Here is a 14,306-nt window from a genome sequence, read left to right on the forward strand (position 1 = left end):
ATTGAAATGAATAAATGATGTTGTTTATTAATTACATACTTTTGAATTTAACTACATCACTTTACCGGAAAGCAGAATACGCTATCTATTTTCATTTTGAAATTGTCATCCTTTATAGAATTAGGCTCACTTGCAATCTTTTCTGTGCAAAGTCGGCATGTGGATACGCACTCCATATCTGTAAAAAATTTATTCCTAATGTTAAATATTTAATTTATTTTTCATAAAATCTTTCTCTAAACGCAAAACAAGGCACACAAACCAAAGATTGTAAATATTTATGTCCATAACTTGTTCTTTTTCTTCTTTTTTCTACGGGCTATATAGTGGTGAGACAGTGAGACACGTGAAGCAGCACGAAGAGAATCTCTCATTGTAACTTACGTCCCTTTGAAAAAGCTGGTTTATTCAAGATTTTGACAAATTGGAATACCTTCTCTGATGGCGTTGGATTATACATAGCTTATATACCTTGGATTTCACGAATTTGTTATTATAATAAACAAGTCTAAATTCTATTAAAGTTGGTTATACGGAACAGCTACAATAAATATTTTACTATTGTATAATTTGACTACTTTTCGGTGCTACACAAATTTTGTACTTGGCTAAATAAATGGATTTAGTTAAAATGATGTGTCGCCTCTGTTTGGAAGGCTCCTCCGAACTGAACATTTCTATAGAAGATAATGCTATCAGACAGAAAATCGTATCTTTGTTTAATTTAAAGGTTAGTGTTTGTGATTAACGATATTAATTTACGATTTATTGTGATCAATTTATTTCTAGCTCGATATGGATGCAAACCTGCCCAATAAAATATGCTTCGAATGCTCATCCAAAGTGGATGATTTTTACGTATTCTCCGAGATGGTGCAGTCCAATGAACAGCAACTTATAAGTAATATAACCGTATTGCCTCCCGTGTCGATAGCCGATGTTAAGATTGAACCATCAGTTACAAACCAGATTGAGTTCGGTAGTGATTCACCGGATGCGCCCGACAGTGTTTCAACATCCAGCTCAAGTTTAGACAAAAGTTATGACGATATTATAGAGGTGCAGGTAGAACTTGAAGAATTAAAAGCAGATGAAAATGGTAATCCAGATCACAGCGAAGATGAGATTCCCCTAGCAAAACGGAAACGCAAACAAGCGAAAGAAAATCACCTTTTTCAAGATTACTATACCTTCGAGTGTGAAACATGTCGAAAAACATTCAATATATTCAAAGATTTCAGCAAACATACCGCTGGAGTTCACAATAAACCAGCTGTAATTCAATGTTGCAATCGCAAATTTACCAACAAATTTCACATATTAAATCACATCAAGAACCATTTAGACCCTAACCGATTCAGGTGTGCTTGTGGCAAACGTTTTACCGATAAAACTTCATACAAGCAGCATTTGTCGAAACATGTTGGAGATTACGTTGTTAAACCTTTAAAATGTGATCACTGCAGTACTCGTTTTAAAACACACGCTGCACTTAATAACCATCAGAAAATACATGCCAAGGTGCAGTGCACCGTATGTCAAAAGATTATGACAGGCGAAAAAACGTTGCAAACGCATATGACTTCCGTTCATGATACAGTGAATGTAAAAAAGTATATCTGCGATTGCTGTGGCCAGGACTTTCGCTCAAGCGCTTCACTAAATCGACATATAAATAAGCAACATTTGGGGGTAAAAGAGGCAAGAGTTCAATGCGATCTGTGCGGGACCTGGCTAAACAAGACAAATATGAAAGCGCACATGAAAACAGTTCACATCGAAGCAAATAGCTCGTTGACCTGCGACATTTGTCACAAAGTGTATCCGAACAAGAAGTCTTTGGCAACGCATAAGTGGCGGGTCCATGTGGAGGAAAAATTTGAATGCGAATTGTGCGGTAAAAAATTCAAACGAAAAGTTTCGCTTCTTGAACACAGGGCAGGGCACAGCGGTATGCAAACGTTGTACGAGTGCGACGTGTGCGGAAAAACTACAAACTCGAACGGAAATCTGTATTCTCACAAGAAGACTAAACATCCGAAGGAGTGGCTAGAAGCAAAGAGAAAAGCTGCCGAAGAAGGATTATGAGGGCGGTAATATTTCTGATCGACCACCTAAATCTCACAGTTGGTCAAACCTGGTTAGTGCTAATTTAGTAACGGACCTATCATTCCGATTTTACTTGTGTGTAAATAAATGTTTATGGAAGCTACATAACCGAAGCACTAGGATTAACAAAAGTTGAAACGATTATTAGGAACGGGACAACTTAGGGACCATTTATTTATTTCTCAATACATTTGGGAGCGGCCCGACATTCGTTACGTAGTTTGTAAATGGTTCCTAAGTTGTGCCGTTCTTGAGTAATCGAAAAAAACAAACCGTGTAAAAAAAGACCTGAGTGAACTTTATTCTACAGCAACAATTTGCATATTTACTTACTTTACTTTAGTGGCAACGGTCCGTTACCGATCCAGCGCCGAACGAATTATGGTTCTTCAGTATTGTCGGTCCTTGGCTGCCGTTCTCCAATCCCCACGAACATCAGCTGAACGTGCAACGACAGCACACACCCACCGGGTGCGGGGTCTGCCTCGGAATCTACGGCCTATTCCTAGTTCTCTGCTGAAAATAGTTTTGGCTACTCTTTCATCGGGCATTCTGGCCACGTGTCCAGCCCACCGCAGCCTGCCACATTGCACTACCTTCACTATATCAGCATATTTGTGTACTTGGTACAGCTCGTGATTCATGCGTCTGCGCCACTCTATTTTCCATTTTGCCATCAAGTATAGATCGCAGAATTTTACGCTCAAGAACCCCAAGCACTCGTCGATTAGCTTCCTTTAGCGTCCATGATTCGTTTCCGTAAAGGGCCACCGGGAGGATTAGTGTTCTGTAGAGAGCCAGTTTTGTGCGAATTTGCAAATGTAAAGTGCTCATCGTTTCACTTCGCGGCTTACATCGTTGTCACATGTCACGAGTGTATCAAGGTATATAAATTCCTCCCCTACTTCATATCGTTCCCCATCTAACTCCACCTCGGCACCAACACCACCTAAGCTCCCACGTTCCCTACCAGCAACCATGTACTTCGTTTTGGCGGTGTTAATGGTAAGTCCCAATCTCGCCGCTTCCCTTTTAAAAGGCGTGAAGGCCTCTTCCACTGCTCTACGGTTGATTCCGATGATATCGACGTCATCCGCAAAACAAAGAAGCATGTGAGATTTCGTGATGATAGTTCCATTCCTTTCCACGTTTGCCTTTCGTAATGCACCTTCCAAGGCAATGTTGAATAGCAGGTTAGAGTGTGCATTCCCTTGCTTCAGTCCACCCAACGTCACGAAAGCAGCTGATTCTATTCTAACGCATGATTTGGATCCGTCCAGCGTCGCACGAATTAGCGTAACTAGTTTCGTCGAAAAACCATGCTCTAGCATTATCTGCCACAGCTCATTTCGTTTAACTGAATCGTACGCCGCTTTAAAGTCCACAAACAGATGGTGTGTCTGCAAGGTGTACTTCCGGAACTTGTCTAGCAACTGACGCAGGGTAAACATCTGATCCGCCGTGGAACGACCCTCACGAAAACCAGCTTGGTACTCGCCGACGAAGGACTCCGCTAACGGTCTCAGTCTGCAGAACAGGATATGGGAAACCACCTTGTAGGCAGAATTGAGCAATGTAATTCCTCGATAGTTTTTATACTCCAATCGATGTCCCTTTTTAAAAATTGGGCAAATGAGGCCATCCAACCACTCCTCCGGCATTTGTTCTTCCTCCCAGATCCTGACAATGATCCGGTGGATTACTTTGTACAGTCGCTCGCTCCCCGCTTTTAGAAGTTCAGCCAGGATACCGTCCTTCCCAGCAGCCTTACTGTTTTTCAGCTCACTGATTGCCTTTTTAACCTCCTCTTGTGTTGGTGGCTCCACAGCTTAACCATCGCTTACAATTCCTATCCTGTCCCTGCTGGTCTCCGCATTTACCTCTCCATTCAACAGTGCCTGGAAGTGCTCCTTCCACCTGGCTGCTACCGCCGTTTTGTCGGCAAGCAGGTTTTTTTTGTCGGAAGATTTGACCACTTGCCAGGTTGCAGGTTGCCAGCACTATCAATGCACATCACAGGCATGGCAAAATTCCTGCATCTCATTGTTTTATAGAAATTCCGTGTGCCGTTGCTGGCGTATCGCTCCTCTGCGCCAGCGAGCGCGTGCTCCTCGTACTCGCGTTTCTTTAGACGATGGATTCTTTTTTCCGCACCTCTAGTCTCTCTGTACCTCTTTCTGTTTTGACGCGTTGCCGCAGTGAGCATGCGACTCCTGGCCTGGTTCTTTTCATCTGTCACTCTGGCATTCGGCATCAAACCAGCTGTTACGCTGTCTTCCACGCGTCGTGCCTACCACCTCTCTCGCAGCTGTTTGAATGGCACCATGGATGTTCCTCCACAGCCCATTTATATCATCTCCTTCTACCTGCTGTTCTGCGATTCGTTGGTCAAGCTTCCTGGCGTACTCTACTGCTACGCCGTCCGCCGTTAACCGCTGGATGTTGAAACGCAGCGTCCTCTCAGCGCGAGCTTTCGCCGTGTTCGACAGCCTTGCGCGAATCTTACTACGAGATAGTGGTCAGAGTCGATATTTGGTCCCCGAAAAGACCGTACATCGATAACATTCGAAAAGTGTCGACCGTCAATCAAGACATGATCGATTTGAGAGCTAGAGTCACCATTTGGATGCCTCCAGGTGTGTTTCCGAATAGTCAAACGTGGAAAGTAGATGTTACAGATGGCCATTCCTCTGACCGCGGCAAAATTTATGAGCCTCAGACCGTTATCATTGGTCGACAGATGAAGGCTATGTCTTCCAATAACTGGACGGAAGAATTCCTCCCTCCCGATCTGCGCGTTTGCATCTCCGATGATGATTTTCACGTCGTGTTTTGGGCACTCTCCATAGGTCCTCTCAAGCCTGTCGTAACACTCGTCCTTAGCATCATCGGATTTATCATTTGTCGGTGCGTATAAGTTGATTAGGCTATAGTTGAAGAATTTGCCCTTAATCCTCAACACGCATATACGATCATCTACGGGCCTCCACCGGATAACTCGTTGCTTTTGTTTCCCCAACACTACGAAACCGACTCCATGTTCTGCTTTTTCCCGCCACTGTAGTAGATGTGGTACGTGAAAGAAGTGCCAGCAATAGGGTCTACTGCACGGAACTCCCTTTCTCTGGAATTTGGCCACCGAACTTCCTGAATAGCAGCGATCTCCACTCCGAGTTGCTGCAGCTCTCGAGCAAGCAAGCCAGCCCGTGCCGGTTCATGGAGAGTTCGGACATTCCAGGTACCAAGTTTCCAATCGTTATCCCTTAATCGTTTCCTTGTACCTTGCCGTGTCCTATACGCATTGTTCCGTCCTGAATTTCTTTCTTCGTTGTTCGTGGTAATTGAGTTTTCGGTATACTACCTCACCGGGGTCGCGATACCTACATCCCGCTGATGGGTCTGCCATCTTAGGTATAGCTTGCGAGATACAGCGTTTCAAATTTAGTCGCCCGTTTCGAGACAGATGCTGTGAGCCGCCCCTCACCTGGAGAACAGCCGCTTTAGTTCGCACCTCCTAGCTTAGTTGCTTCAGTAAGTACATGAAGCATTTCCGGGTAAGGCCATCGACCGTCATCATTTGTCTTAGATCTGCGTGGAGGCGCCAGGTGGGAGCTTGAGAGAGCCAGAGTTATGTTTGACGCTCCTTCCAGGTAACTCTCCATTTCATACCCGATTTGCATATCTATTCTAAAAAAATATAAATACTCTTTCGTCATCTCATATTCTCATGTGTCCTAATTATGATTGCAGTTGCGCATGTCGGTGGGCTTGTCCTTTACTAATCCGCTCTTGAGCCCATTCGTATGGGTAGGCTTTATTTTTGTGGGTATACATGCTGAGGTGGTGCAGGCATGTTATTTTTATTTGACTGGCTGGGAACTAATTTGGTTTTTACTCTCTCCGAAATATTTATCGCCGGGAATGGTTGCATCCTTGTGAGCCATGCTATTTCTTTGTCTTTCGGGTGGATTTGCATTATCACGTCAATATTTATGCTTGTCCGCAACATATGTGAATTAGGTACCGTTTGGCTCTCCCATGGAGAGCGTTTTTTGCACGAATGTTGCTAGCTGGTTCTGGTAGTATGCACTTCGGATTATTTCCTTCTTGGTGAGTAGTTCCCGTCTGATGTCCAAGGGTAATTGACCTGTTTTCGATAGCATCACGTGTATGGGCGTTGTTCTTAAAGAGCTCATCGCGATTCGGATAAACGAGTTATGTACTGTCTGGAGTTTCTGAAGATTGCTTTCAGTAGCTCCTCCAAATATTGCAGACCCATATTCCAGTCTGCTTCTGAATAAAGCGTTTCCCACATTGATAACAGTTTCCAGGTTTGATTCATTTTTCCTCCCGCTGAGTAATTTGATTAAGGAAAGTTTCTTGGCCGCTCTTTCGCTCAGATCTTCAATATGTCTTCTGTGTTTCAATGCCCTGTCCAGCGTGAATCCCAGATGTTTGAGGATATTGCTGAGAGGGATCCTAACTCCGTTGACGGGAGTCCACAGGTTTTCAGGTGTGCTTCATGGTGAAACGAATTATTGCGTTTTCCTAGGATTTACTTGTAGACCTAGATTCCATTTTTCCTAGCAAGTTAATAAGGAATTGGTTTAGTTTTGAAGCTGCTTCTAGCGAGTTATACTTCACAATCACTGTGAAATCGTCGGCGAACTGTATAAGCTCGCATTCTTGCTCCTATAGGTTTTGTAGTTCGGTGGTATACAAGTTAAGGGAGGCCTTCACTTACATTGTAGCTGATTAGCCCATCCTCTGTTTTGAGTATGAGAGTTCTATCTTTTAGATACTCACATATCCATGTTATTATTTTATGTGGAATTTGCAACTGGGCTAGTGATTTTAAGTGTTGTTTTTACCGAGTCGAAAGCCTTGGAGACGTCTAAAAAGGCAACCATACATTCCTTTCCTCTCAGTTTCGCTTCCAAGATCTCATTAACAGTGTAGTTTACGCATGATGAAGCAGAGCTGTGGCTTCTAAAGCCGAAAGAGTTATTCGGAATCAGACGTTTAAGTTCCGCTATTTCTATTATGCGATTTTTGACTGCTGCATTTATTAATTTGATGTTAACATTCATCAAGGCGATGGGACGTTTAGAGTGAGCTAGCAGCTAGCGACGGGTCGCAGTTTGGTTTTGGTTTGGGCCTGATTTCGGTGGAGCGCCGTTGAGGATAATAAATTTTGAGTCTCCTATAAGCTCGTTCAGCCATCTTCCTCTGGAACACGTTGTATATCCAGGGCTCCAGGAGGGATGATGCGCGTTCAAGTCGCCTGCTAATATAATCTCCTGGTTTTGGCCTTCTAGCCACGTAAAGAGCTTTTTCAGCTCTTCTGTAGCAATTTGGTAGTTGTTGGGTGGTACGTAGATTGAAAAAAGCGAAACCAGGTCGAAGCCGTTATCAATATGAACTTCCCAACAAACATGTTATTTGAAGAGCAGTTTATTCAACGATTATACAGCTAATTTCTAGTAAACAAGCGCTTGATCGGCTATTATACAACCAAAATGTTTGTTGGGTCCAAGCAATTCCACGAACTCGAAGTTTGATATTGTGATTTTACTGCAGATGACTGTTGGTCCGACCAGACTACCGACTTCTCCGTATCCGTGTTTCATTTGTTTTGAGAACAGTTCGAAATTTTCAATATGAACGGCTCATCTTCTTTTAGCAAAATCTCCTGGAGAAGTGCTACTTGAGCATTAGTATTCGTCAAGACTGTGTATAGTTCTTCTTTCGTTTGGGTTTGCCTGATACTTTGGATATTGTTTTGGATTATGGTTAGTGTTTTATAAGCCATTTGGAGGCAGTGGTTCTATTCTCTCTTCTGAATTTTTATTGGAGTACTCAGCGTTTATAATGTCGTTTATTTTACCAAACGTTTGTATTAGCAATTCGTCAGTTTCTATGTCCGTTCTGGCATTGTGTATTTTAGAAACCAATTGGTCTCGGAGATCGATCAATGACTTAAGCCATGTTTTTAGGCGTAGTTGTCTTAAAAGGTTTAGAACCTACTGGGTTACTATTGCTTCTACGACTGTGGCGTTGACTGTATTTTCCCGGTAGGTCTCTGTGTCGTATGGCAATCCCTGGCAATCTTCGCTTCCGCGTCGGCTGACTTACACTTCCTCATTTCCTGAAGAATGGATTCCCTACGTTTACGTTCTACACAGTTTCGGTCTTCCGCCGGATGGTTGCGGTGACAGTTTGAACAGCCGGCTGATCTTGTGCAGCTAGTGGGCTAGAGGGTTGTGGCTTTGACCACAACGTTGGCATCTTGCCTTGGAACGGCAATACTTCGCTTTGTGTCCAAATCTCCAGCAATTCGTATATTGCTTTATTGGAAACACATACATCTTCGCGCGAAATCCGCAGCGTATATGCGTACGGGGCCTGGGGTCTGTTTGCCTTTAACTGTAATTTTAGAGTTTAGAGATTTCGCGTTTGACAATATCTTCCCGATAGCTACCGGGTGGGTGGGGAATGGTTCTTCAAAATTGTTGGGTTCCAGAAAGACAGTGAGCACTGTTCCCTGTTTGTCATTCTGAGAACCATGCTCGATGTGCTCGGTGCATTTGAACTGATGGGTAAGATCTTGGTAATGAATTTTGAAGTATCCGTTAGCTGTGTTTGGGTGCCTCTCGTTTTTATCATTTGTGAATTTTTCATTTTTTCCCTACCCCCTGGTTTTGGGTTTTGTGATCTGGCATGCAGGGTTCCGAAATATTTGGTTTTCGTGACTATTTATTTTGCATTTCACTCTTTGACCGATTTTTGCGCACGAACGGAAAACTTTTCAAAATGGCCGATATCCGCTTCCCGCGCGATCGTCAAAAGGACGCCACACTAAACCGCACACTGTCGAATAAGTTTAGCACTCGTTACGACGCGACGAAGTTAACACGGGCGTCAATCGCACCAGCCGGCTCGGGCGCTCCGATGCTCCGCGAAATCGCAAAAATGGACCGGCTTTCCAGTGGCCGACCGCCGGCACGCCACCACTTCTCAACAACCGACGAAAAAGAATGTTCAAATTTGTGAGCAAAACTCTCGTGTTTCGCATGTTTCAATGGTTTCAATATCACGGAACGTCAAGGCACTCGTGTGAATGCGCGTTGAAAATGCATGCGACCATCACTGACGTTCCGCTACGATACGTTGCCGATGATGTTCGCTGACGGTCAGTGTTATTCCAGCTATTTAAAAGCGGAAGAGAGGAAACACGAAAGAGAATCTCTCATTGTCAGATACGTCGATATGAAAAAGTATCCGAGATTTGTTTTTTTTATCATATTTTTATCATTTTTATTTAATAACAAGTTGGTTATACGAAACAGCAACAATAAATATTTTAATATTGTATAATTTGACTACTTTTCGGGGCTACAGAAATTTTGTACTTGCTAAACAAATGGATTTAGTTAAAACGATGTGTCGCCTCTGTTTGGAAGGCTCCTCCGAGTTGAGTATTTCTATAGAAAATGATGCTATCAGGCAAAAAATCATATCTTTGTTTAATTTGAAGGTTAGTGTTTGTAATTAAAGATATTAAGTTATGATTTATTTTAATCAATTAATTTCTCTAGCTCGATATGCATGCAAATCTACCCAATAAAATATGCTTCGAATGCTCATCCAAAGTCGATGATTTTTACGTATTCTCCGAGATGGTGCAGTCCAATGAACAGCAACTTATAAGTAATATAACCGTATTGCCTCCCGTGTCGATAGCCGATGTTAAGATTGAACCATCAATCACAAACCAGGTTGAGTTCGGTGGTGATCCACCGCATTCGCCCAGCTCAAGCTTAGAGAAAAGCCATAACGATACTATAGATATGAAGGTAGAATTTGAAATATTAAAAGCAGATAAAAATGCTACTCCAGACCACAGCGAAGATGAGATTCCACTAGCAAAACGGAAACGCAAACCATCGAAAGAAAATCACCTTTTTCAAGATTACTATACCTTTGAATGTGAAACATGTCGAAAAACGTTCAATATGTTCAAAGATTTCAGCAAACATACCGCTCGAGTTCACAATAAACCAGCTGTAATTCAATGTTGCAATCGCAAATTTACCAACAAATTTCATATATTGAATCACATCAAGAACCATTTAGATCCTAACCGATTTAGGTGCGCTTGTGGCAAACGTTTTACCGAGAAAAGTTCATACAAGCAGCATTTGTCGAAACATGTTGGAGATTACGTTGTTAAACCTTTAAAATGTGATCACTGCAGTACTCGTTTTAAAACACACGCTGCACTTAATAGTCATCAGAAAATACATGCCAAGGTGCAGTGTACCGTATGTCAAAAGATTATGGCAGGCGAAAAAACTTTACAAACGCATATGACTTCCGTTCACGATTCCGTCAATGCAAGAAAGTATATTTGCGATTGCTGTGGCCAGGAATTTCGCTCAAGCGTTGTACTAGATCGACATATAAACAGGCAACATTTGGGGGTAAAAGAGGCAAGAGCACAATGCGATCTGTGCGGGACCTGGCTAAACAAGACAAATATGAGAGCGCACATGAAAACAGTTCACATCGAAGCAAATAGCTCGTTGACCTGCGACATTTGTCACAATGTGTATCCGAACAAGAAGTGTTTGGTGATGCACAAGAAGCGCGTTCATGTGGAGGAGAAATTTGAATGCGAACTGTGCGGTAAAAAATTCAAACGAAAAATTTCGCTTCTTGAACACAGGGCAACGCACAGCGGTACGCAAACGTTGTACGAGTGCGACGTATGCGGAAAAACCACAAACTCGAACGGAAATCTGTATTCTCACAAGAAGACCAAACATCCGAAGGAGTGGCTAGAAGCAAAGAAAAAAGTTGCCCAGGATTACAAAGGCGGCCGGTAATATTTCTGGTCGACCACCTAAATCACAATTTGTCAAACCTGGTCAGTACTGATTTAGTAACGGGTCTATCATTCCCATATTACTTGTGTGTAAATAAATATTTTTGAAAGCTACACAACCGAAGCCATTGACAAAAGTTGAAAACCCTTCCGTATTGTCCTTGTCTGTTTCAAAACATCAGACAAGTATTTTCGTATACATTTGCTTTGCACGTCTACGTGTACTTGTAATAAAACAAACCAATTATTATAGAACAAATCCTGCGCTTGAATTGAGTGATTAACCTTAATCGCGAGCAAAAACAAAAAAAAAACATGTAGTCAATGAGACAAGATACGTCTGTTACGTGCTAATGTTTTATATTATAAGAGATTTTATTCTATAGCAACGATTTGCATAATACCTACTCTACAAATATCAATACTCTTTCGTCATCCCATGCGTCCTAATTATGATTGCAGCTGCGCATGTCGCTGGGCTTGTCCTTTACTAATCCGCTCTTGAGCCCATTCGTATGGGTGGGCTTTCTTCTTATGGGCGTACATGTTTGCTTTTGAGTTAAAAGTGGTTGCACAAAACGGACACTGATACAGGATCTCCCCGGTGTGCGTCGCACGATGCTCCTTTAGCGTGATTGGATTTTTGAAACGTTTCTCGCAAAACTCACACTGGTACTTTTCTTCGCAATGCACCTTCCGTTTGTGTGATTCTAAAGCAAACTTGTTCGGTGCCTGTTTCCCGCACTCATTGCAAATAAACACCTCATCAGTCTGCGTATGTTTTGCAATCATGTGCTTTTTCATAGTTGCCTTGTTGTGCAACACAACACCACAAACATGACACTCAATGCTGGTATCTTCTAGCATTCCCATGTGTTTGCGCACGTGTTTATCGAAGCAAGGTTTCGTTTTAAACTCTCGCCCACATGTGTCGCATATCATTCGTCCCATATCACTGTGCATGTTAACCATATGAGCCGTCAACGAACCTTTTCCAGCAAGCACTTTATCGCACAGCGTACATGGATACATCAGGTGACGTCCCATATGGGAAGAGAGCTGCCCTTTCTGAATGAAACTCTTTGGACATTTATCACATTTATACGGCCGATCCACTTCTGCAGCATGTGATTGCATCTTGTGCAGCTGAAGATATTCTTTTGATCTAAAGCTTTTCGGACAAAGATCACAGCCGTACAGATTGGGATTCAAATGTACTTGAATGTGTTCCAATAAGTGGCATCTTTTAAAAAGTTTTTTATTGCAACACCGGTGATATCCTTTCTGGTTATGTTTTTCTCGAAAGTGCCGTCTTAAGTCGATAAAAGTCAATGTTGTTTCATGGCAAAGCTCACATGCAAACTTAAAATATTCCAAAATTTGACGATCTTCCTCTTCGATTTCATCTTTCGGTTTGCTCCTATACTCTTTCGAAGGATCGTGACCCGATTCTTTCTTGATTTTTTTCGGCTTTTTGGGGGTTTTCCGGGTGTATTTTCTTTTAACCTTCATCGTCTGTTTTTTATTATCCTTTTCTTCTGCCTCCTCCCTAGGCTTCCAATCGTCGTCCTCATCACTGTCATCCCCACTACCATTATTACCATCACAATCATCTTCCTCGATATCGTCACCGTCAAGACTTTTACCGCCAACGATCCACTCAGTTTCCGCTGCAATCATCACTTCCACATGCGGTTCCGGCTCGACTTTAACCATATCTGGAGGAATTAAATCGGTTTTACAATCAGCAGCCATTTCTTCTACTGGATCTTCCTTCACTTCAGGGGCGGTCACGGTGGTGCCCGCCAAGGTGCGCAAATAGATCTGATTTTTCTGAACCATTTCCGAAAAACGATGAAAATCGCACACAATCGTACAACACTGGTCACATACATGCTTTGGAAGTTGGCTCAGTTGATCGAACTGGAAAAAACATAAATTATTTCATAAATTGAATCGGCTCGACCACTGCAATATTCTCACGGGGTTGTTAATTTGTTATCTTACCGTAAAATTGAAAACTCGACTAAGTTGATCTTTTAGTGGAGATATATCTATACTGCTCACAATTGGAAATGCAGAGCCAGTACTATCAGTAATTGGTTTATTTACGCTAGGAATCAGGCAGAGGCGACAACTGTTATGAACAGTTTCCATATCGGCCATGCTAGTACGGTTCCTGTTTCCAACTTAACCGATTTCGAGAAGTGCTTTTAATAGCTTGAAAACATGTTTCTTTTATAAATGATTGTTGTTTAACAGTTTTACTACACCAATTTTAAAAATAAATTATTCGATTGCAATGATAATGTTTACTATACAGAAATAATGTTTTTCTTTTTGACAACTATTCATCCATGGAAAAAAATATGAAAAAAGTTACGCTCATAAAAAGTACAACATATGCTGAGTAGTTTTTACCCAACTTAAAAATTTTAAATCTTTTGCAAGAAAAGGTTGAAAAAGTCGCGATGAAATGGAAAGGATCACATCAAAATTGCTTTTTTCGATCCAGCAATGAAGTTTTTCGTTGAAATCCAGCAAATGATTTAAATGTGTTACAATGTTGTTACAAAGATAAGATGGACACATAATGGGCTTTTCAAGTTTGATTTTATTAATGCTCTTCCAAGTACCAACCTGAAATTGTGGTTGATAAAACGCTTTTATAGCTGATTTTATTCAACCTGTTGCTGGACCTTGGCTCAGGTTTAGAAATAAAAAACCTCTTCTCAGCTCCTAAACATCTCTGGTGATTTTATCAAGCTTCGGGTTTGTTATTAGCTGCTTTCGAAACTGCAATACAGCTTAAGAGGCTTTTTGCACGCTTTTAAATAACCAATTTGGGCAATACACTCAACCCCCGCTAATATGAAAAACAGCTCGTTCAGATTGGGCGAGTTCATTTTTAATCTGAATATTTGGTAACTATTCATTTTCACATACGCGCAAGACGCTCACCCTATGAACTTGTTGTTTTGATTTGACGAAAACAAACGTTTTGAAAACATTTCAAATACAGCCTGAATTCGTTAATTGGGTCACGATTGCACTCCAGCTGATTCGCTAATTGGGCCGACTGACAGTTGTTAGAAATTTCTTAACTCGAAAATTCCATACAATTTTGACATTCAAGTTGTCATATAGCCCAATTAGCGAACACCCAATTAACGAACCGCCCAATTAACGAACCACCAATAAACGAAACTTTGCTGTATGTGCGGATTCTAAACATTCGGTTTGTAGAAGACGAAATGGGCTCGGCAGTTTCGACTAAAATGGTCTATTTTGAGTGCTGGAGAGAGGTAAA

The 14,306-nt window shown here is 41.9% G+C and overlaps 3 protein-coding genes across 7 annotated transcripts in view; 2 read left to right on the top strand and 1 right to left on the bottom strand.

Annotated features, from left to right (window-relative positions):
• Positions 1–13,215, bottom strand: part of LOC128735072 (transcription factor grauzone-like) — a 204,955-nt gene extending 191,740 nt beyond the window's left edge. The window contains exons 1-3 of one of the 5 annotated variants that reach the window (XM_053829549.1): positions 13,004–13,215; positions 11,405–12,919; positions 80–178 (exon numbers count right to left, since the gene is read on the bottom strand). In XM_053829549.1, coding sequence (XP_053685524.1) covers positions 11,447–12,919; positions 13,004–13,162 — 1,632 coding nt within the window. In that variant the 5' untranslated portion in view covers positions 13,163–13,215 and the 3' untranslated portion in view covers positions 80–178; positions 11,405–11,446. Of the gene's footprint in view, positions 1–65; positions 179–9,494; positions 9,594–9,621; positions 9,952–11,404; positions 12,920–13,003 lie in introns of those variants that run through there. The other 4 variants (XM_053829552.1, XM_053829550.1, XM_053829551.1 and 1 more) reach the window with 4 other exon arrangements.
• On the top strand, positions 577–2,204 carry LOC128735077 (zinc finger protein 391-like). The gene is made up of 2 exons (XM_053829560.1): positions 577–730; positions 790–2,204. Exons 1-2 carry the CDS (start codon positions 617–619, stop codon positions 2,086–2,088), a joined length of 1,413 nt encoding a protein of 470 aa, XP_053685535.1. The 5' UTR covers positions 577–616; the 3' UTR covers positions 2,089–2,204.
• On the top strand, positions 9,551–11,033 carry LOC128737739 (zinc finger protein 782-like). The gene is made up of 2 exons (XM_053832437.1): positions 9,551–9,646; positions 9,708–11,033. Exons 1-2 carry the CDS (start codon positions 9,551–9,553, stop codon positions 10,995–10,997), a joined length of 1,386 nt encoding a protein of 461 aa, XP_053688412.1. The 3' UTR covers positions 10,998–11,033.
• Positions 13,216–14,306: the final 1,091 nt, after the last annotated feature.

Source organism: Sabethes cyaneus, chromosome 2 (assembly GCF_943734655.1).
Source record: "Sabethes cyaneus chromosome 2, idSabCyanKW18_F2, whole genome shotgun sequence".
Lineage (NCBI taxonomy): Eukaryota > Metazoa > Arthropoda > Insecta > Diptera > Culicidae > Sabethes > Sabethes cyaneus.